Source organism: Myxine glutinosa, chromosome 1, assembly GCF_964187855.1.
Source record: "Myxine glutinosa chromosome 1, kmMyxGlut1.1, whole genome shotgun sequence".
Classification (NCBI taxonomy): Eukaryota; Metazoa; Chordata; class Myxini; order Myxiniformes; family Myxinidae; genus Myxine; species Myxine glutinosa.
The window spans coordinates 311,652,380-311,675,718 of NC_136261.1; the positions used below are offsets into that span (position 1 = coordinate 311,652,380).

The window sequence follows — 23,339 nt, forward strand, 5'->3', positions numbered from 1 at the left end:
TCGGATGTACAGCCCGATTTCATCCGGACGACACAACGCTAAAACCGATTCATAGCTGCCTTGACTGCAGCTCTCAGGTGAGAATATGGCTCATGAGGTTGTTACCTTCGCTCGCGAAGCGAAAAGCAGGATTAGGCATTTGGTTACGTACATGTGGAGTGCGTATGGCGTACGTGTGGCGTACTTGTGGTGTACGTGTGGAGTGTGTGTGGCATACGTGTGGCGTACTTGTGGTGTATGTGTGGCATACTTGTGGAGTGTGTGTGGCGTACCTGTGGAGTGTGTGTGGCGTACATGTGGAGTGTGTGTGTACTGTGGAGTGTGTGTGGCGTACTTGTGGGTCAACACGGGTCCACAGACAGACGACACAGCCTCAGTTTCTCGCAATACCGCGAAAACGCCTCAACGGGCAAGCTACGGGCGTAAACTGACAGGTCCGTCTGATCAAAAGACAGCTTTCCCGCCATGTTGTTTATGCCACCCAAGATGGCGGCCGGAACCGGTTGCCATGGACGACGCTCGCGCTCACGTGATGCAAGGTCTCTATCGGCTGGATATTGTCATTTATTGAAACGAAGACGTTATTTGTCGGGTTCGTGTGAAACAACCAGATAGCCTAGAGAGCTGCGGGTGGTCTCGTTAGTTAGGCCTGGATCCTATCTCGTTTGTCCTGAAGTTGTAAGTGTCTGTGATAATCTGGTGGACTGGGAGAAGAGATCGTGGGAGACCATCGGCCTGTTAGACCACTTGCGCATGCGCAGTGTTGACGCGATGGACGCATTGGAATGTTTGACGGTACGGTGAGGCGATCTCGAGATCGAAATGGCAGTCTATAATATGCTTGAAGAACTTAATGATTTTCAGAATAAATACATTTTAAAATAACTTAAGCTTGTGTTCATTATTTACAAAAAAAAGGCCTACAAGTCCCATTGGCTGTCTTTAATTTCTCTCTGGTGGGCACCACAGCAGATGAGGAGGATCGCAAGGCATGAGGACACAAAAACACCTCTATATGTGCAATCCATGCTTTAAAAAAAAAAAATAAGGAAAAAAAAAAACGCATCGCCGCATCAATTCTGGAACTTTGGTCTGACCAGAGACCAGCAATATTTTTTTTTGGCCTAAAGGTGGACTTTTTGAACACTCAATTTGCCTCGGTCTTTAACAAAGACAAGCAACCCAATATCTCCACTTGCCCTGGTAACCAGGACAACCCTACCATGACTAATGTAGAGGTTACCTGCAATACAACAACAACAACATGCATTTTAAAAGGCCATTTTCCCTGCTAGAGCGGGGGTTAGCCTTGCGGTCCCCATGACAATCTTCTCCATTTTGCCCTATTTTCTGCATCTCTCCTTGTTAACCCCCTTGCCCGCATTTCTTCTTCCACCATCTTTAGCCAAGTCTTTCTCGGTCTTCCCCGTCTTCTACTTCCTTCTACATTCATTTCCATCACTCTTCTCAACCAGTCACTTTCATCCTTCCTCAACACATGACCAAACCATCTCAACCTGTTCCTCTTCACAGCATCAATCACAGGCTCTATTCCCATCATCTTTCGCAATTCATCATTTGTCTTCCTCTCTCTCAACGATACTCCGCACATCCGTCGAACCATTCGCATTTCCACCCTTTCCAACCTTCGTTGCTGCTCTACGTTAATTACCCATGTCTCGCTCCCATAAATCATAACACTTCTCACACATGCAGCATACACCTTTCCCTTCAGCTTCAACGACACTCCCCTCATCATCAGCACGCCACTCAATTCCCGAAACTTCTTCCATGCACATCTCACTTGAGCAACCGTTGCCGAGTCTGATCCACCTTCTCCATTCAGCATGTCTCCGAGGTAGCAAAATGTTTTCACACCTTCCAGCTTCACACCGTCTCCAAGATCCAACTCAACATTTCCTCCATCTGCAGCTCCCTCTGTGCACACCTTACATTTGAATGTAGCTGCCACACTGGTTAATGACCCTCTCAGATCACTACATTTTTGATGAACCCACTCAGCGCACATTGTACACTGAATGGAGTTCACTCCGACACCCTTCCTACACACAGCACAGGGCCACTTCCCAGTTCTTTCCACCTCACCACATGCTTTACCACTTGCCATCACCTTCGTCTTTCCGATATTCACCTTCAGACCTTTTGTCTCCATACATTCCTTCCACGTGTTCATCTTTTCCTTCAGTCCATCCATACTTTCCGCAATCAACACCAGATCATCTGCATACAACAACTCCCACGGTAAACCCTCCTTTACGTTCTGAGCCAGCACCTCCATCACAGCTACAAATAGTAGTGGACTTAGTACCGACCCCTGATGCACTCCCACCTTCACCTCAAACTCACCACTGTTCCCGTCCTTCGTCCTTACAGCTGTGCGCGCTCTTTTGTACATTGCCATCACTACTCTGATCAACCATTCCTCCACTCCTAACTTCCTCAATGCCCATGTCAATACTTTGCGTGGAACCCGATCGAATGCTTTCTCCAGATCAACAAACCCAAGAAACAACTTCTTCCTCTTCTCCATGTACTTCTCCTGCAACTGCCTCACAATGAAAAGCGCGTCTGTCGTTCCTCTTCCTGGCATAAATCCAAACTGCATTTCGTCGATCTTCACTTTCTTCCTTATCCTCCTCTCCAACACCCTTTCCAATACCTTCATTCCATGCTCCAATAACTTTGTCGCTCGATACGAGCCACAGTCCAGAGGGTCACCTTTCCCCTTGTATAGAAGGACGAGGGTACTCAGTTCCCAAACCACTGGAATGCGGCCTTCTTTCACCACCAGATTACAGATCTCTGTCATTCTCTTCACACCCCAACTTCCTGCTGCCTTCAACATATCTCCCACAACTCCCGTCGGCCCTCCCGCTTTTCTACCCTTCATTGCTTTTATCGCTTCCTCAACTTCCTTCTCAGTTATCTTCTCTGCCGGTCCTAAAACTGGGTTACTCTCTATGTTGCCATCCCATTCATTCTCTGTATTCAACAGCATTTCCATATATCTTTTCCATCTTCCTTTAATTCCATCTGGGTCGACAACGATTTGTCCCACTTCATCCTTCAAGCAGCTCACCCCCATCACATCACACCTCTCTTTCGCTATCTGCTTTGCAATCCTGAATACCGCTCTCTGACCCTCTTCCGAATCCAAGCGTTCTCCGAACATTTTCCTACATGCCTCCTGCGCCTTTGCTACCTCTTTCTTTGCAGCCTTCCTGGCTGCCTTATAACTTTCATGCTCTGCTGTTTCTGCTCCCGTACCCTTCGCCTTCTGCCACTCCTTGAACTTCTTCCTCTTCTCGTCAATCCTCTTTCCAACTTCATCATCCCACCACCATGTTTCCGAGTGCCTCGGTGGTCCTTTTGTCCATCCACATACCTCACCAACGGCGCCCAACAGAGTAGCTTTCATTGACATCCAACCACTTTCAAGCTCAACCACATCATCCTCGACCCTACTCAGCCTCTCTTTTAATGCCTCCCTTACTGTCACCTCTTTCAACCTCCACACCTTCATTCTTGGTTGGTACTTCACCCGCCGAGCTCTCCTCGCACCTTTCACCCTTACGTCGCAGACAACCAAGTGGTGCTGTGAAACAGCCTCCTCCCCCGGGATCACCTTTGTGTCTCGGAGGTGCCCCCTATCTCGCCTACGCACCATCAGGTAGTCAACGGTTGTCGTCGACCCACCTGACGTGTATGTAACAAGCTTATTATCCTCTTTCTGGAACTGAGTATTACAAATCCACAAATCAGTTCCATCAGCAAACTCCAAAATCCTTTCACCTTCTCCATTTCTCACTCCATATCCGTAACCCCCATGAACTCCGTCAAAACCATCCATACTCCTTCCCACATGTCCATTTAGGTCTCCTCCTACCACAACAACTTCCTCATCTTTCACGTTTTCCATCAGCTTCTCTATCGCACACCAGAACATGTCCTTCTCTTCATCGCTCCGACCAACCTGCGGAGCATATCCCGAGATGACGTTCACCAAGAGCTTTCCAATCATCATTTTCACCATCATCAACCTATCACTCACTCTAGTCACACTCACCACACTGTCTACAAACTCCTCAGAAAACAGGACACCAACACCATTCACGCCCTCCAGGCACCCTTGCCACACAAACTTGTATTTCTGTCCCTGCCTACCCTTCACCATTCTCACACCACTTCCCTTCCATCTCGTCTCTTGCACACAACATATGTCCACTCTTCTTCTGACCAATACTTCCACCACTTCTCCTGATCTCCCTGTCATTGTCCCTACATTCCATGTCCCAAACCTCAGAAACCGATCTCCACTTCGGGCTGTACCCTGCCCACATGTAGTTGTAATTGTCATGGTTCTCTTTTTGAGGCAATGTTTTTTTTTTTTTATGGCCGGATGCCCTTCCTGACGCCAACCCTCTTAGTCGCCTCCTACGACACGCAGGGATACGGCGTACCTATTCTTATCCAGGGTACACACTGGGAAACGTTTAAAACATGGAAATCCTGGGGGGGGGGGGGGGGGGGGATCACCGCTGCGGTTTAAACATATTTAAATAAATATTTAAACAAAACCATGAAAGCAATCTGGGAAAAGTCTCTAAGTGAGAACGTGGATATGAGAAAGCAGGAGCAGAGGTGAAAGAACAAACGAGAATATAGGGGGCGGGGCACAAGTCGAGACGAGGAGGCCGCACGAGCCACCAGGCCGCACGAGGCGCGGACAAAGAAACGACTAATTACACACAAATTTGCAACAACTACAAAACCAAAACCAAATAGAAACACACAATAACACATACACAACAAAATACGCAGCGGAAATTTGACAAAGAAACGAACGGGAAAACACTCAAACTTTGATGCCGTGGAGAGATCAAAGCAAGCCCCGTCGCTCGAGGGACCGGAAGCCACTTTGAAGCCCTATCAAACTCTTAATGAAGCTTAACCCACATAAAGCTTTGGGTCCTGGCGAGATACCTGCTTGCCTGCTCAATACATTACCTGTCTATGCGAGCCAAATGCTAACAACTCTCTTCCAGGCATCGCTAGATAGTATAACCTCCATCTTGAACTAAGGGGAGAGTCCGAACAACGAGGCAATGACAGCCCCATTTCTCTCTCATCGATCTGTTGCAATATATTAGAACACATCATCCATAACTTTGACATGCAACATCTTGAGAGAGAGGCAATGTTGTCACTAACCTCCAACATGGCTTCAAAATACATCGCTCATGTGAATCCCAACTCCTCATCACTACAGACGACCTTGCACACAACCTCAATGATGGTCTTCAACCAGACCTTGGTTTCCCTAAAGCATTTGACAAGGTCTCCCGTCATCACCTACTGCACAAGCTTGACCACTGTGCTGTCCAAGGAAATCTCCTTCAGTGAATTTCCTCATTCTTGCAAGGCAGAAAACAACAGGTGAGCCTTGAAGGCTGCAACTCGGACAAAGTATCTGTGATCTCTAGTGTACCTCAAGGTACTGTCCTCGGACCGCTGCTCCTTATCTGCTTCATTAACGACCTCCCTGATTGTGTATACAAGGACTCCAAAGTTTGTCTTTTAGCTGATGACTGCCTTGTATGTCGTAATATTAACTCCATTGACGATGCTAAAACACTCCAACATGACCTTAACACTCTGCAAGAATGGGGAAGATGGCTCATGCAGCTCCACCCAAAGAGACGTCAACTCATAAGAGTCTCCAGGTGACCGAAACCAGACCAGCTTGTCTACCAGGTCTACAATCAACCTCTGGACGTGGTAATGTCATCCAGTTATCTCGGAATGGACCTCTCCAGCAACAAGCATGTAGATTCCATCACAAAAAAGGCCTCAACATCTTGGGCTTCTCTGATGTAGTCGAAGATGCTGCCCACATCACATAAAGCTCCTACATTACAAAGCATTAGTAAGACCCATTGTGGGGTATGACAGTTGTGATTGGGATCAACATACACCGGAGCATGGACAAGTTTGTGTCGGTGCAACCACAATCGGCCAGCTTTGTGACCAACAACTTCAGGCAGTCGCATGGCGCGTATGCCTGCCATGGTCGAACAACAACAGTGGAAGACTGTCGAACATCGTTGTGCTGTCTCGAAAGTCACAATGATTTACCTCATCCATAACAACCTGGTGTGCATCCCTTGAGATTGCCTAGTCCCTATACACTACACGACAACAATAGGCAACAACCAACGCTTCATCATCCCCCTGCCCCCAATCCCCAGCAAGGACCAACACTTTAAGGAGATAATTCTTGCATCCGCCTCTGGTGGTCTCTTTCTCAGGCTGTGATTGGCTCGAGCAGTGAGAAGATTAAAGCTGCAGAAAATCAGTTCCAGCGAAGATGTGCACAGTCCAGCAAGAGGACAAACCTTTCTGTTCTGCTTGCATTCATACAAACCCTCAGTGCAATAATATTACTTGGAGGTCTCTGCACTCGATTTGAAGAAGAAGAAGTGGTGGTGTGGAGGAGGAGTTGGAGAAGGGAGTGGTGGTGGTGGTGTGGAGGAGGAGGAGGGTGGTGGAATGGTGATGTGTGGATGGGGAGAGGGTGTAAAAGGGGATGAAAAAGAAGAAGATGTCGAGGAGAATGGGAGGAAGATGTTAACAGAGGAGGTTAAGGGTGGTGGTGGGATTGGGGGAAAATGTCCATTTTTGGTCCATCTTGTCTGCTGTATAATCTCAATCTTATCAACCACAAACCTCTTTGACACAACCCCTGAACATTGACATATCGACTTGTGCATTGATGTGATTATTTGACGTTACAAATGTGTTATCAAGGGACAATAAATGTTAAAATCACGTTGGAGGAGGTAGTTGTAAGACCAACAGCAGCAGCTTGTAGAACATACTGTTTGTGAGAAGATTCTGAACACCACTCTATCTGATCCTTCTTGTACCTGCATTGATGGCAGGACATTTCCTGCATTTGCTTTGCATAATGTGTCTGTGTATTTCAGAAAGCAATCGCTCTCTGAGGAAGTTGATGACATGATCCGGCTCGTGTTCATGGCTGGTGTGGGAGGAGTGCTCTTTACTGGGCTACCAGCTGGTCGTCTGGCTTATCACCGCTTCCTGGAGCGGGCGGATGGTGAAGTGTACAGACACCAAGTGGAAGGAATAGTATGCCAGGGCATTTTGCACACATTTTGTTTATGCAATCATGTCTCTTGCTGGAATAAGGAACTAGTCTTGCTTATGAAGGTTATTAGATTATTACTCGGCAACGGTTGCTAGAGTGAGATGTGCATGGAAGAAGTTTCGGGAACTGAGTGGCGTGTTGATGAGGAGGGGAGTGTCGTTGAAGCTGAAGGGAAAGGTGTATGCTGCATGTGTGAGAAGTGTTATGATTTATGGGAGCGAGACATGGGTAATGAACGTAGAGCAGCAACGAAGGCTGGAAAGGGTGGAAATGCGAATGGTTCGATGGATGTGCGGAGTATCGTTGAGAGAGAGGAAGACAAATGATGAATTGCGAAAGATGATGGGAATAGAGCCTGTGATTGATGTTGTAAAGAGAAACAGGTTGAGATGGTTTGGTCATGTGTTGAGGAAGGATGAAAGTGACTGGTTGAGAAGAGTGATGGAAATGAATGTAGAAGGAAGTAGAAGACGGGGAATACCGAGAAAGACTTGGCCAAAGATGGTGGAAGAAGAAATGCGGGCAAGGGGGTTAACAAGGGGAGATGCAGAAAATAGGGCAAGATGGAGAAGATTGTCATGGGGACCGCAAGGCTAACCCCCGCTCTAGCAGGGAAAATGGCCTTAAAATGCATGTTGTTGTTGTTTGTATGAAGGTTAGTGGTGATATGTGTCGGCGGACAGGTATAACCATGGGATGAAATCAACAGAACGTTCATCGAGGTATACTAACAATCATGGGAAGCAAGGAGAAGGTGACATTTTGGGCATTAACCCCTCATCTGAGCAAAATATTGAGACTATATGGGGCAAATGTCTCCTTCCTTTGCTTTGATGAAGGGGTTAGCGTGAGTCACTTCTCCTTACTTGCTTCCCATGGCGGTTAGCATACCTCAATCAGCGTTCCGTTGATGCCATCCATTATTTTCTCCAGCTGTTCCGTTATTATGTGCAACAGGATTTTGGAAGGGCAATGTCAGTGTTTGTATTTCAGCGTTTAATCCCAACCTGTAGACAAAGGTCTTATGATATTTTGTTCAGTATCAGAGTTCCACCAGGGCTGCAGTTGGCACAACTTGTGAGAATATAATACAGACAAACCTTTTCTTTGGTGAAGAATGAACCAGCCGAGGCATTCTTTTGTATTCGGAGTCGGTCAAGCTAGAGCAATGAATGGATCACAATGCAACAGAACAAAAGGAACAGTGGAGAGGGGAGTTTGGGGAGGGGTGTGGGTGTTCAACAGCAGAGTGGAAGGACAAAATAGAGGGAGAATAATAATCGGTGTGGTAATGAATTAAGGTTAGGGGAGGATGCTTGGGATGGATGGAGAAGCAAACTCTCAGGAAGGAAAAACTTGACATTTGGAAGGCGGTGTGCAGAGGAAGGGGGGAGGTAGAAAAGATCATGGTTTTGGATTGGGGACGAGCTGAAATGGTGGTGAACAGCTGTCTTGGAGACTTGGAAGGAAGAACGAGATCAAAGAGGATGCAGAAGTTTGTTGCACAGGTGGAGAAAAAGATGAACGAATGAGCGGAAGTGAGCAGTGTTCCTGGATTTAGGTAGTTGCACCTAGAAGGGGGTCGATGGTGTACCGTGTGTGCCCTGCAGAAACCTCGGGGCAGGGGGGGGGGGCATGGAAAGACCAGAGAGGAGGCAGAAGAAGACAGAGAGACCACCGACCTGTCTGTGGTTGCGAAGTGATAGGCCCATTGACTTAGCTTTATCGCAGGAGATGCCAATGGTCTTAAAGGCCTTGGGTTCCTGGGTTTCAAGCTGAGTAAGTTGTGAGGAAGGGGTGCCAGCCCAGAGGGGAGTATTCCAGCAAGCTGCTTTTTATGTGGATAGGAATTTAGATGTGCCGAGGAAGAACTTTGTAGGATGCATGATGCTTAGTCTGTGACTGGCTTTGGAAACCAACTTTGAAATGTGCGTTGCCCAAGAGGATTGGACTGCATTCTATTCTCTTGTGATGTATCTTAACCCTAAATTTTGTATTTTTCACTGTGCACGCTAGAGGGCGTCTCACAATGCTGCGATCAAGGGGTTCCTGCGTGTCGGAGTTCCAATGGGAGTCAGGGCTTCGATCTTCATGCTCATGTTCAGGTCAGTAACGTTGGGAAATCTGGTTTGATACTTGTTTTACATTGAATTGGTTTTAATCCTCGTCTCAACTAATTCTGATCATGACGTGGCTAGCCCATTGTTAATTTTCATTCTGATTGGAGCCTGGTCGAGAATCTGAGATTGTGGAATCCTTTTACCATGATCCAATCTGCACAGTGCACACTGCTTCAAACATTGTTTTCACATTCTAAGTGCCATTGTTTTTCAGCGGCACTGGAGTTGTTCTTGACGCATATCTAAACAAGAAGTCTTTCACTCACTACCTCACAGCTGGAGGTGAGATACCCACCGAGGGACATTTTGCACGAAGTCAGCAAACCACCATGTTGTTTTCATAGTTTTACTCAATTATTAATTAGGCAGAGTGGAGTTATCTGGTGATGGTAACATTCATCTTAAAGTTGTTTTACTGCTATGATAAAATAGTATAAATATATATGATGTCAGTACCAGTACTAGATAAATATACACTGCCTTATTAATGTAGGACTCATTGGTTAATTCAAATAGATGTCAATCCTTGCTTCCAGACCCTCAGTTCTGTCCATTTCGTTCCTCCGCAGTGATACACAAGTAATGGCATGTCTACCACCTCAGACAGGTGGAATAGGTGGAATATCTACTGGGAAATGGTGGAATTGATTGTTGTTCATTGTGCTGTTATGGTTGAATGTCACACCATAAATGCAGCAAGGAAATACATCAAAACAGGCTTCAAATCAGAAATGAAGTGTTACAAATTGGTATTTGTGTATCAAAGGCAAAATACAGTAGACAAACTCCCGGTCTTGCCGGCGAGGTTTCGTTTATTCGCAGCTGTCCACGCTCTCCATCGAAATCGAAGTTAAGTAATTGTTCCCATTTGTATTTTCGTTATAACTGTATTTATTTTATGGTGTGTGTACGTATAGTGTGTCCCGAGGAAGATTTTCGGTGCAAATCTTTCATACCTGTATAGAAAATCGTGTCAATTCGTGTCATGTCTTTTGAGGCCTTGTACACGTACAGTATCCAACCTTGAGGCTTTGTTTTTCTCTCAGCGGTCCGTCGTTTGTGCTCCAATAACTTTCGTTCTCTGTTCTCCCAGTCTTTTCACCACATAGCCTACTTCCTTGTTTAAAATCTCAACCCCCAAAAAACAAAAAAAACATTTCCTTCTCTGTTCTTATTCGTTGTTCTCATTCGTTTATTCATTCTTATTCGTTCGTTCGTTCTTCGACCACGTGTTTTCCCCCATTTCCCCAGATAGTTTTCACTGTTAAACTTTAAAATGTTTACACTTTCCCCTCAAGTTCTGTATTCCGTCGTATATTATAACACCGTTTTCTTCTTCTTCTTTAAAAGGGTGCTTTCGACTTGCTCACCAAATCTATTCATCCCCCCAAAAAATTCCATCTCTTACAGTGCCTCTTTTCTACATTCCCTAAACTCTCCTGCACTCCATCCTCCCTCCAGTGTCCTAAAACGTATTTTTGACTCGAAGGTCACAATAAACTCATTTTGCAATAAATGTTCGTTTCCCATTAATCGTACACTTTCTATAATCCAATCTCACCCCTCCCCTCCAAATCTTCCCCATAACCCCTCCCCTCCAAATCTTCCCCATCACCCCTCCCCTCCAAATCTTCCCCATCACCCATCCCTTTCAAATCTTCCCCCTTGCCCCTCCCCTTCAAATCCTCCCCATCACCCATCCCTTTCAAATCTCCCCCCTTGCCCCTTCCCTCCTAAACTCCCCCCACACCCCTCCCCTCCAAGACTCCCCCTCACCCCTCCCCTCCTAGACTCCCCCCTCACCCCTCCCCTCCAAGTCTCCCACATATCCCATCCCCTTCAAATCCCTCCCCTTGTCCCTTCCCTCCTAAACTCCCCCTCGCCCCTCCCCTTCAAATCTCCCCACCCTCATTTCTTCTCAATTTCCCCCTCTCACTCCCCCTCCTCAAAGCGTCCTCCCCGCTTCTTCCCCCTTCCAACTCTCACCTCCATCTCCCCCAACCTTCTGCCTTGCTCTTCCCCCTCCTCAAATAACACCTCATTGTGCCTCACCCAATCACCATCAAACCTTTTGTCCGCCCCATCCTTCCCTTTCTCCGAGCTATTCTGAAATCTCTGACACACCTTCAACAGCTCTCCCTACCTCTTCCACCTCTTCCACATCTTACCCTACCCCTCCTCCCCCCTGTTCTGTATCCGATGCTCCCCCTTCCTCTTCATTAACGGTATGGACCTCAAACATCCGGGGCCTTCGTTCAAACTTAACTGATCTCTCCATACAGGTTGCTTCTGACAAACCAGACGTGATCTGCTTAACAGAAACTTTCCTCCTTCATGATGTCTCTGATTCCTTAGTATCTCTCCCGGGTTACTCCCTCCTCCGGTATGATAGACCTGAGCCTCGTCCTGGAGGTGGGGTTGCTATCTTTATCAAAAACTCTCTTCCTCACTCGCCCTGCACTGCACTCTCTCCACCTCACCCCCAGGAATACCTCTGGCTACAGCTTCCCCTTCGCTCCCACCTCTTGTTCATATGTGTGTTGTACCGTCCACCAAACAGTGATGACTCCATCTACATCTCGCTGTCTGATAATATGGACCAACTTCTATCTACTCATCCCAACTCTCTCTTCCTCGTATGTGGTGATTTCAATTGTCACCACGCCAGTTGGCTGGGTGTGGGTACCGCTCTCACCAGCCATGGCTCCTCAGCAAAGGACTTCTGCGACTCACTGGGACTGACACAATCTGTCAATTTCCCGACCCGGATCTCAGTCAACGGAGCATCTTCTCTTCTGGACTTGCTTATGACTAACTTCCCTGAAAATGTCTGCTGCTCTTCTTCTGCTCCAATCGGCTCATCTGATCATGTGCTTGTTAAAGTGGACATCTCTCTGACCATTCTCAGGGAGCCTGCTCATCGTCGACGAGTCTGGCATTTCACTCAGGCCAACTGGCATGGTCTTCAAGCTAAATTGCTCTCTCTCATGCACAGATTTATCCCATCTCATCTTCAGTTGTCATACCCTTCCTCCCGTCCATGGTACATGGAATCTTGTGGTGAGGCTGTTGCCCAGAAACAACTTGCCTTCGTCTCCTGGAAAGCAAATGCAACGGAAGGAAATCTCATTTCCTTTCACAAAGCCCAAAACAAGTGTGTGTCCACCCTCAGGAGAGCCAGGAAACAATATCTCTCCGTTCTCAAGACTGAACTCTCTTATCTGTCTCCCTCTTCCAAATCCTGGTGGTGTCTGGTCAAATCTGTTTCTGGTGTTTGTTCCCCCTCCATCCCCTCCCTTACCTCAAACGGCTACACAGCTGACTCCGCACGTGAAAAAGCTGAATGCCTCAACTCTGTGTTTGCCTCTAAATCTTGTGTCCCAAACCCATCCCTCTCTGTACCCACCGTACCAAGTCGTACCCAGCTGCTCCTGGACTCCGTGTCCTTTCCTCCTGACAAGGTGGAAAAGTTTCTGTCAACCCTCGACTCTGATTCTGCAACTGGACCTGACGGCATCAGCCCACGGGTCCTAAAATCCTGTTCTTCCGCTCTTTCACTCCCTCTCTCTGTTCTCTTCACCCTCTCTTTTGCTCAAGGTCAACTGCCATCTGCTTGGAAATCAGCCAACATCACCGCTTTACACAAAAAAGGTGCAAAAACAGATCCTAGCAACTACAGACCAATCAGCCTTCTCCCAATTATCAGCAAAGTCATGGAATCAATCATTGCTTCGGATATGAAATCTTTCCTCTTCTCCAATGGCTTGATCTCTGATCATCAATTTGGTTTCAGACCAGGTCACTCTACTCTGGACATGCTGCTTCTGCTGTCTCAACAATGGATGGAGGTCCTCAATGCCAAACAGGAAATTAGAGCTGTCTCCCTCGACATATCACGTGCCTTCGATACGGTCTGGCACCCCGCTCTGCTCACCAAACTCTCCTCCTTTGGTATCCATGGAAATCTCCACACATGGCTGGCAGACTTCCTCTCTAGTCGTAGTCAACGTGTGACCCTGAATGGGTTTCTCTCATCTCCTCTTCCTGTTCAGGCTGGAGTTCCCCAACGCAGTGTTCTGGGCCCTGTGCTTTTTCTGGTCTTCATCAATGATCTCTCTGACTCTTGAAAATCCTCTCTATCTCTTTGCTGATGACTCCACTCTCTGCCGCTCCATTCCTCATCCCTCAGATCGGCAGTCTGCAGCCTCCTCGCTCTCTGCAGACCTGGACAAAATCACAGACTGGGCAAACAAGTGGAACATGTCTTTCAATCCTGACAAATCTCACACTCTTACGATGTCTCTCCGAAAAGACCGACTGGACAACCCTCCCATCTACTTTCTGAATAATCCTCTCCAAGAAGTTCTGTCACTCAAGCTTTTGGGTCTCACTATCTGCACGATCTTTCCTGGGAAAACCACATGTCCAAGCTGGCCTCCAAAGCCAGTCGCCGACTGGCCATTCTCCGTCGTGCGAAGTCCTTCCTTGGCACACCTGAGCTCCTCACCACATACAAGGCTTTCATCCGCAGCTCAATGGAGTACTGCTCTCCCCTCTGGGCTGGTGCTCCTGCCTCACACCTAGCTCGTTTTCACGCTGTTGAAACCAAAGCGTTCAGAACCATTGGAATCTCCCGCGATGACGCTATCTCCGAGGGCCTTTCACTTACTCACCGCAGGCAGGTTGGTGGTCTTTCCGTCTTCTACCGACTCCTCTCCGGCCTTGCTCCCCCAGCTCTCTCTGGGCTCTGTCCCCCAAATATTCCTACAGGTTGCACAAGATCTGCCTGTAACCCTCTTATGGTTAAACTGCCAAAATCAAGACTCTCTGCTCACCTTCACTCCTTCATTCCCCTTTTCTCCCGCCTCTGGAACAAACTCCCTCACTCTCTTCAATCCCACTCCTCCCTCCAGGTCTTTAAAACGGCTGTTCACCACCATCTCTTATCTTCCCTAATCCAAAACCTTGATCTTTTCTACCCCCGCTAATTTCACCCCAAATCCACCTTTTTGAGGTGCCGACTTCTTTCCTGGAAGTCCTTGGTGTCCTTTCGTTTTATACCTATCCTGCCTTCCTCCAGGCCCTCTTCCTCCCACACATCTCCCGATGTCCCTGCTCTCAAATGTTGTGTTTGTGTGCTTCCTCCCCTTCTATCCCCATCTTGTCGACCGCTCCCCTTTTTATATACTTTGTTTGCTTGTTTGTTTGATTTGTTTGTTTGATAAATGTTAGCTCTTTCACGAGCCTCGACTCTGTATACAAAAAAAAAAAAAAAATTACAGTTGTTTTTACAAAATTTACAGGACAAACTTCCAGGACAAAAGTTAGAAAATTTACAGGACAATTTACAAAAATTACAGGACAAACTTACAAAATTTACAGGACAATTTACAAAAATTACAGGACAAACATCGAGACAATTTAAAATAGTTTAAAATAAAATAAGTATTTTTTGTATACATAGTCGAGGCTCCTGGAAGAGCTAGTACTAGTACACTGAACGGATCAGGACACAACAGGACAAAAGGAACAGGAGAGAGAGGGTGGAAACACCGACATCATTGATGAAGGCCAAGATAAAGGCAGACTTGGACAAATATGGGGAGGAATGAGGGGCAGGAGTGGATGCATGGGGTGGACAATGAATGAATGAATGATCGTTTTAAGGCCATTTTTCCCCGCTAGAGTGGGGGTTGGCCTTGCGGGCCCCATGACCTCATGTCATGACCCCTCATGACAATATGGATGCAAAAAGAAACTCAGGAGGGAAAACTAGAAATTTGGAAGGAGGACAGATTGCGGTGGAGAGGGGAGGGGAGGGGAGGTTAACAAGGGTATAAAATATCATGGATTTGGATCGGGGATGATCTGAGATGGTGGTGAACAGCTGTTTTGAAGAGCTGCAGGGAAGAATCTGACCTAATCTATTCCAGATATTGCACATTTAAATAATTTGATATAAAAACTGTACTTGATGTGTAATTTGTTGGAATAAAGAAGTATTTAGTTACTGTATTTGCCTCTATTTAAACCCAATCCACACGTCATGCATGCACCTTAAAATATTTTAGCTCATAAATGGATATTCACGGTAAAATCACTATGTCTACATCACATATCTCTGGAATATCTAAAAATATTTTGGGGTATTTTAAAATGCAATTCCATTTCATCTGACTTGCCTGTGTTACTAATCCTAACCAGAATATTTAATAAACTTATTGTTATGCATTTCTATTTATGCATACATTGTGTAACTTCATTTCAGGGATCAGTTTTAACAGAGCAGCAAACATATCCCATGCAACCTTTCTCCTGCACAAGTTCTTGCAAAATATTTCGTAGAAAAAAGAATTATTATCTAGATTATTAATGTGAATATTAAAAAAAAAATTGTTGGATCATTTGTTTCTGACCATTTTTGAAATCGGCATACCGAAGTGCCCCCTATCTATCCATTTTCATGCTTTCTGCCAGAAATGAACATGTCTTTCACATATCACAGAACATTTTCACATTTCTTCCCCACTATAAGGAGGATTTTTCAGAAAGTCTGAGAGATCAATAATGAAGATCAGGAATAGGACTGGGCCCAGAACACTGTCACGGGGCACTGCATCCTTGACAGAGAGAGGAGATGAAAGGATTCTGTTGAAAGCCATACGTTGGCTGCAAGAGTAGAGGAAGTCAGTAACACAAGACTGGAGTTGACCATGGATGCCATCGGCCAAGAGTTTGGAGAGCAAGGCAGGATGCCAGACTGTATGAAAAGCATGATAAATGTCCAGAGAAACAGCCATGATCTCGTGTCTGACGTTGATGGCCTCCATCCAATGTTGAGAGAGTAGAAGCGGCTTGTCCAAGGTGGAGTGACCTGGTCTGAAACCAAATTGATGATCTGAGAGGAGGTTTTGGAGAAAAGGAATGATTTTATGTCAACTGTGATAATGGAATTCCGTGACCTTGTTGATGATTGGAAGTAAGTTGATAGGTCTGTAGTTAAGGGGTTCAGTTTTTGCAACTTTTTAAAGGTAATTTGACCAACAATTCCACTAGATGAAGTCATGGTATTCCCTTGTCGGTGCTTCAAGCCCAAATATCGAGGGATTGTTGTTGATACCTTCTTATATAATAATAATAATAATAATTCATTTATTTTGTATAGCGCTTTTCCAGAAGCCCAAAGGCGCTTTGACAGAGTGGAAAACATAATGCATAACAATACATGAAAACAACAATTGCAAAAAGACAAGAATCAATAGGGAAATATTTAAAGCAAAAGGAGGGAGAAGGAGAAGAGATAGTCAGGGGTTAAATGCTGTGGGTTGAATGTTGAATGCAGTGTTGAACAGGTGGGTCGTTAGTGATGTTTTGAATGTGGTGAGTGAGGAGGAGTCTCTGATGGTGTGAGGTAGCGAGTTCCAGAGGGTGGGAGCAGCGATGGAGAAGGCCCTGTCCCCCGAATGTTGTTGATGTTGTTGATACCTTCTTGATGTTGTTGATACCCTCACATCCTATCACTTGTCCTTGATGGGTATATCCTCTTGTTAAGAAAACAAGAAACACCCGCTCCTTTCAGGAGCAGACTGGAGGTGAGAGTGGGGAGCAGGTGGGGTAAATTTATTTTGTGCCACAGCTAATAATCCCCTTTGTATGCAGCAGGGGTCAGCAAACCACTTGCACCGTGACAGGGTTCTTGAACCTCCTTGCATGGTGGGGTGGGATTTTTTTTTTTGTGCCCATGACCTGGCCATTGGTACTACCAACATGTGTGCAATTTATTTTATCATGCCCCTGTCAGGAACACAAACAACATGGATAAACGCTGTTTATGTTTTTACAACGTCAAATGCCGCTAGTGGCTGGACATACATACAGGACATTTGCTCCATCTACTATATAAAAGAGATGTCTGTCTGTCTGTCTGTGTGTCACCATTTTTCTCAGAGATGGCTGAGCGGATCTTCGTCAAACTTTCAGAGGTTCATCAGTGAGTGCCTGGGAGTGTTTTAGGCCAAAAAAAAAAATTATGAAAAAACAAAACATTGGTTTTTTTTAGTTTAAAAAAAAATCGCTCAATAGTGCCTAAACCTTTTAAAATTAATGACAGTTATATACAAGTACACATTCGCATAAATAAATACAAAACAATCACCAGACATTTGAGCACAAATAAATCAAAATTCCGGAAGTGTACGAAGTTGGTAGTACGGCTTGTTCTTCTTCCTGATGGACATCACACTTAACTCAGAAACGTGATGAATGCCACATTCACCCACCAGCATATACGTATATAAACTCCCTTCCTCTCCTGCCTCCCCCCCTTCCCCCCTCCCCTCCCCTGCCGCCCTCCCTCCCCTCCCCTCCCCCCCCCTCCCCTTTTCCTCCTCTCCCCCCTTCCCCCCTTCCCTCCCCTTCCCCCTTCCACCCCATTCTCCCCTCCTCTCCCTCCCTGCCCCCCTCCCTTCCACTTTCCTCCCTTCCCCCCCCTCCCCTTCCCCCCTTATCCCCTTCCCCCCCCCCAATCCCCCACTCCCCCCCCCCCTCCCCTGCCTGGCAACGCCAGGTACTTCTGCTAGTTATATATAAAGATAATCAGACCTCAGGAGTTTGGAGCAAGTACTTTCTTTTAAACTTCTTGAGAAAATATGTGAATGAAGAGAATTTGCTTCATTTACTGTTGGAAACCATGTTTAAAATACCATTACTATGATTATAAAAAGGCAAGCACAAACGATACATTTCATCAAATATAATGTATTTGCCAAACTACAATCCTTCAGTGTATTCCTTTTTGTTTTTGTATTCTTCCAACATACAGCAGTTTCAGGAAGCTTGTTTCGTGTGTTCCTTGGAGCCAAGGGAATGATCAGTGGAGCCATCCTGGGAAGTATCTTTGGGTGAGTTCAATTTGAGATGTCTACTGATGTGACTTGGTTACCTGTATGCTTGTTAAGGGGCCGTCTATATATTATTGAGTGGAATGTTAACCTTCCTGCTTGTGTACATTCCTCGAGGATTCTCTCATCTCAATCTTTTTCTTGCCCTTCTGCCCAATCTTTTTTTTTTTTGTCCAACACCCAACTCGGGGGTTTAATGGTTAGTGTCCCCTCTGAGCCTTGGAGTTAGGTGATTCGAACCCCCGCCGAGTCATACCAACGACTTTAGAAACGGCACGTGCTGCTTCTTTACTCGACGCTCAACATTTTAAAAAGGTTCGTTCATGGGCAAACAACCATGTGTTTGCAACACTACTGCAGGCTTTGATGAGCCCAATGGCCTTCGCCTGCTTTGAAGTTCTTTGTAAGGGAATTCATGTTATTATTGAAAAGAGTAATAGTATTTTTCTTCTGTCCTCCCTTCTCCTATCCCCTCTTCCTCCCACATGTATTCGGTAAACCCCTTCCTCCTTATCTCCTCCCAGCCTGCTTTCCCTCACACACACGCCCTCCTTTTCCGGGTCTCTTGCCTAACCTCCCTAAGTCCATCCATGTGAAATCAGCCAATTTCGAGGAAGCTACCCACCTGACCACCACCAATTTTTTTTTTTTATGTGTTGTTGGGGTATCTCTCATATAAACCCCCAAATAGTTGCACTGAACTTGTATTTTCAAAGTATAGCCCCAGAGTTTGTAGGGATGGAGGGATTGATGATAAAAGACCTGAGGTGATTGTGTACCGCCAACTTGAAGCCATGGGGGAATAGTGGAATTGAACAGTTTGAGAACAAAAAGGTTTCAAAAGAAGATGAGCACGAGCCTGGTCATTGAAGTTGTCCACTCTCCTCGAGATTAAAGGAAAGCAGAGTGAAGAGGGAAGCTTGTATCAACAAGTGAAAGAGATATTGCATGTTTTTAAACCCTTTTAATTAGTCGCAGATGAGGTATGGAGGGGTTTTGCTTGCCTGGCATTGAGAATCCTGGTCAAACTTGGTGCAGTTTGTAAAGACATCTCAAACAAGTAAAGATACATTCAAAGTACACCGCCCCCATGCCAAATAATTAAATATCCTACAGCGCGGCATTGCCGGGGCGCCTCTGGCGCCCGGCAATACCACAGTGCAGCTCATAGAGGCTGCATTGGGAGGGAGAGGTGTACACTAATTGATTGATTAATTGTATAATTAAAATCAATAAAAGATTATCACAAAATATTTTCATAATCAATTGGCTAATCGCATAACTAAACCACTAGTGCTTCATCCGAAGATGTATCTTTTAGAAATTTAATTAAATAAGTCATTTATAAAAAATTAAATAATTAATTGATTACTCAAAAAATAATTAATCGATTAATCAATAAATAATTAATAGATGAAATGATTAATCAATTAATCAAAAATATCCTTGATAGCCACATCACTTGGTCACTCATGTCCAATTATTAGCTTCCCAGCTCAAAAGGTGCCTGAGATATTGGCCAAATGAGAAAGAAAATAAATAAATGATTAATAATGAAAATAAATAAATAATAATCATAAAAAAATTAAATTATTAATCAATTTGGTCAGAGAACAGATAAACTACCACTATTTCATCAGAATCTGTAACTTAAAAAAAAAAAATTTTTTTGTCATTAATCGAATAATTAAATAATTAATCGATTAATTGATTAATTAATAAATCAAAAATATCCTTTGCAGCCAAATCACCTGGTCATTGGCATGTCCAAATATCAGCTTCCTAACTCAAAAGGTGCCTGAGTTAATGGTCAGAAGAGAAAGGAAATTTGATTAATTAAATAAGTACTTAATTCATCGCTAATAATTAAATAACTCCTCAATTTATTGATTAATCAAAAAAAAAAATACCGTTTTTGACAAAGGACTTGCTCACTATTGTGCCGAAATTTCAGCTTCCTAGCTCAAAGGATGGCTGAGATATCGTCCGGACAAACAAACAAGAAAGAAAACAAGAAAGAAAACAAGTACACATACATTCAAAGTACACCGCCCCATGCCAAATAATTAAATATGCTGCAGCGCGGCATTGCCGGGGCGCCTCCGGCGCCCGGCAATACCGCAGTGCAGCTCATTAAGGCTGCATTGGGAGGGAGAGGTGTACACTAATTGATTGATTAATTGTATAATTAAAATCAATAAAAGATTATCACAAAATATTTTCATAATCAATTGGCTAATCGCATAACTAAACCACTAGTGCTTCATCCGAAGATGTATCTTTTAGAAATTTAATTAAATAAGTCATTTATAAAAAATTAAATAATTAATTGATTACTCAATAAATAATTAATCGATTAATCAATAAATAATTAATAGATGAAATGATTAATCAATAAATCAAAAATATCCTTGATAGCCACATCACTTGGTCACTTATGTCCAAATATTAGCTTCCCAGCTCAAAAGGTGCCTGAGATATTGGCCAAATGAGAAAGAAAATAAATAAATGATTAATAATGAAAATAAATAAATAATAATCATAAAAAAATTAAATTGGTAATCAATTTGGTCAGAGAACACATAAACTACCACTATTTCATCAGAATCTGTAACTTTAAAAAAAAAAAAATTTTGTCATTAATCGAATAATTAAATAATTAATCGATTAATTGATTAATTAATAAATCAAAAATATCCTTTGCAGCCAAATCACCTGGTCATTGGCATGTCCAAATATCAGCTTCCTAACTCAAAAGGTGCCTGAGTTAATAATGGTCAGAAGAGAAATGAAATTTAATTAATTAAATAAGTACTTAATTAAACGCTAATAATTAAATAACTCCTCAATTAATTGATTAATCAAAAAACAAAAAATACCGTTTTTGACAAAGGACTTGCTCACTATTGTGCCGAAATTTCAGCTTCCTAGCTCAAAGGATGGCTGAGATATCGTCCGGACAACCAAGGAAACAAGAAAACAAACAAACAAGAAACCAGAGTGAAAACTGAGTACTCTCTTTCAGCGTGCGTCACTGCCAAGCCCCCTTCGGTGCCCGGCAATGACGATTTGCAATGCCTGGAGGTGGCATAGGAAAGGAGCGGTGTACAACAAGTACAGATACATTCAAAGTACACCGCCCCCATGCCAAATAATTAAATATCCTACAGCGCGGCATTGCCGGTGCACCTCCGGCGCCCGGCAATACCGCAGTGCACCTCATAGAGGCTGCATTGGGAGGGAGAGGTGTACGCTAATTGATTGATTAATTGTTTAATTAAAATCAATAAAAGATTATCACAAAATATTTTCTTAATCAATTGGCTTAAAGCATAACTAAACCACAAGTGCTTCATCCGAAGATGTATCTTTTAGGAATTTAATTAAATAAGTCATTAATAAAAAATTAAATAATTAATTGATTAATCAATAATTAATCAATTAATCAATAAATAATTAATCGATTAAACGATTAATCAATAAATCAAAAATATCCTTGATAGCCACATCACTTGGTCACTGTCAGGTCCAAATATTAGCTTCCCAGCTCAAAAGGTGCCTGAGATATTGGCCAAATGAGAAAGAAAATAAATAAATGATTAATAATGAAAATAAATAAATAATAATCATTAAAAAATTAAATTATTAATCAATTCGGTCACAGAACACATAAACCACCACCATTTCATCAGAATCTGTAACTGAATTTTTTTTTTAAAGTACTTAATCGAATAATTAAATAATTAATCGATTAATTGATTAATTGATTAATCAATAAATCAAAAATATCCTTGATAGCCACATCACTTGGTCACTCATGTCCAAATATTAGCTTCCGAGCTCAAAAGGTGCCTGAGATATTGGCCAAATGAGAAAGAAAATAAATAAATGATTAATAATAAAAATAAATAAATAATAATCATAAAAAATTAAATTATTAATCAATTCGGTGAGAGAACACATAAACCACCACCATTTCATCAGATTCTGTAACTAAAAAAAAAATACTTTTTTTTTGTCATTAATCGAATAATTAAATAATTAATCGATTAATTGATTCATTAATAAATCAAAAATAGCCTTTGCAGCCAAATCACCTGGTCATTGGCATGTCCAAATATCAGCTTCCTAACTCAAAAGGTGCCTGAGTTAATGGTCAGAAGAGAAAGGAAATTTGATTAATTAAATAAGTACTTAATTAATCGCTAATAATTAAATAAGTCCTCAATTAATTGATTAATCAAAAATCAAAAAATACCGTTTTTGACAAAGCACTTGCTCACTATTGTGCCGAAATTTCAGCTTCCTAGCTCAAAGGATGGCTGAGATATCGCCCGGACAACCAAGAAAACAAGAAAGCAAGAAAACAAACAACCAGAGTGAAAACTGAGTACTCCCTTTCAGCGTGCGTCACTGCCGAGCCCCCTTCGGTGCCCAGGAATGGCGATTTGCAATGCCTGGAGATGGTATAGGAAAGGAGCGGTGTACAACAAACAAACAAGAAAGCAAGAAACCAGAGTGAAAACTGAGTACTCTCTTTCAGCGTGCGTCACTGCCGAGCCCCCTTTGGTGCCCGGCAATGACGATTTGCAATGCCTGGAGATGGCATAGGAAAGGAGCGGTGTACAACAAGTACAGACAAGTACATATACATTCAAAGTACACCGCCCCCATGCCAAATAATTAAATATCCTACAGCGCGGCATTGCCAGGGCGCCTCTGGCGCCCGGCAATACCGCAGTGCAGCTCATAGAGGCTGCATTGGAAGGGAGAGGTGCACACTAATTGATTGATTAATTGTGTAATTAAAATCAATAAAAGATTATCACAAAATATTTTCTTAATCAATTGGCTAATAGCATCACTAAACTACTAGTGCTTCATCCGAAGATGTATCTTTTAGAAATATAATTATATAAGGCATTAATAAAAAATTAAATAATTAATTGATTAATCAATCAATTAATTAATCAATTAATCAATAAATAATTAAGCGATTAAATGATTAATCAATAAAGCAAAAATATCCTTGATAGCCACATCACTTGGTCACTGTCATGTCCAAATATTAGCTTCCCAGCTCAAAAAGTGCCTGAGATATTGGCCAAATGAGAAAGAAAATAAAAAAAT

General features: G+C 43.6%; 1 protein-coding gene across 4 annotated transcripts in view; it reads left to right on the plus strand.

The window, feature by feature from the left end:
* LOC137439964 (complex I assembly factor TIMMDC1, mitochondrial) overlaps positions 1 to 23,339 on the plus strand; it is a 39,922-nt gene that overhangs the window by 3,238 nt on the left and 13,345 nt on the right. For all 4 annotated transcript variants that reach the window (XM_078768735.1, XM_078768729.1, XM_068136281.2 and 1 more), the window contains 4 exons: positions 7,008 to 7,170; positions 9,206 to 9,294; positions 9,524 to 9,591; positions 18,131 to 18,209. In XM_078768735.1, the coding sequence (XP_078624861.1) occupies positions 7,008 to 7,170; positions 9,206 to 9,294; positions 9,524 to 9,591; positions 18,131 to 18,209 (399 nt within the window). The remainder of the gene's footprint in view (positions 1 to 7,007; positions 7,171 to 9,205; positions 9,295 to 9,523; positions 9,592 to 18,130; positions 18,210 to 23,339) is intronic.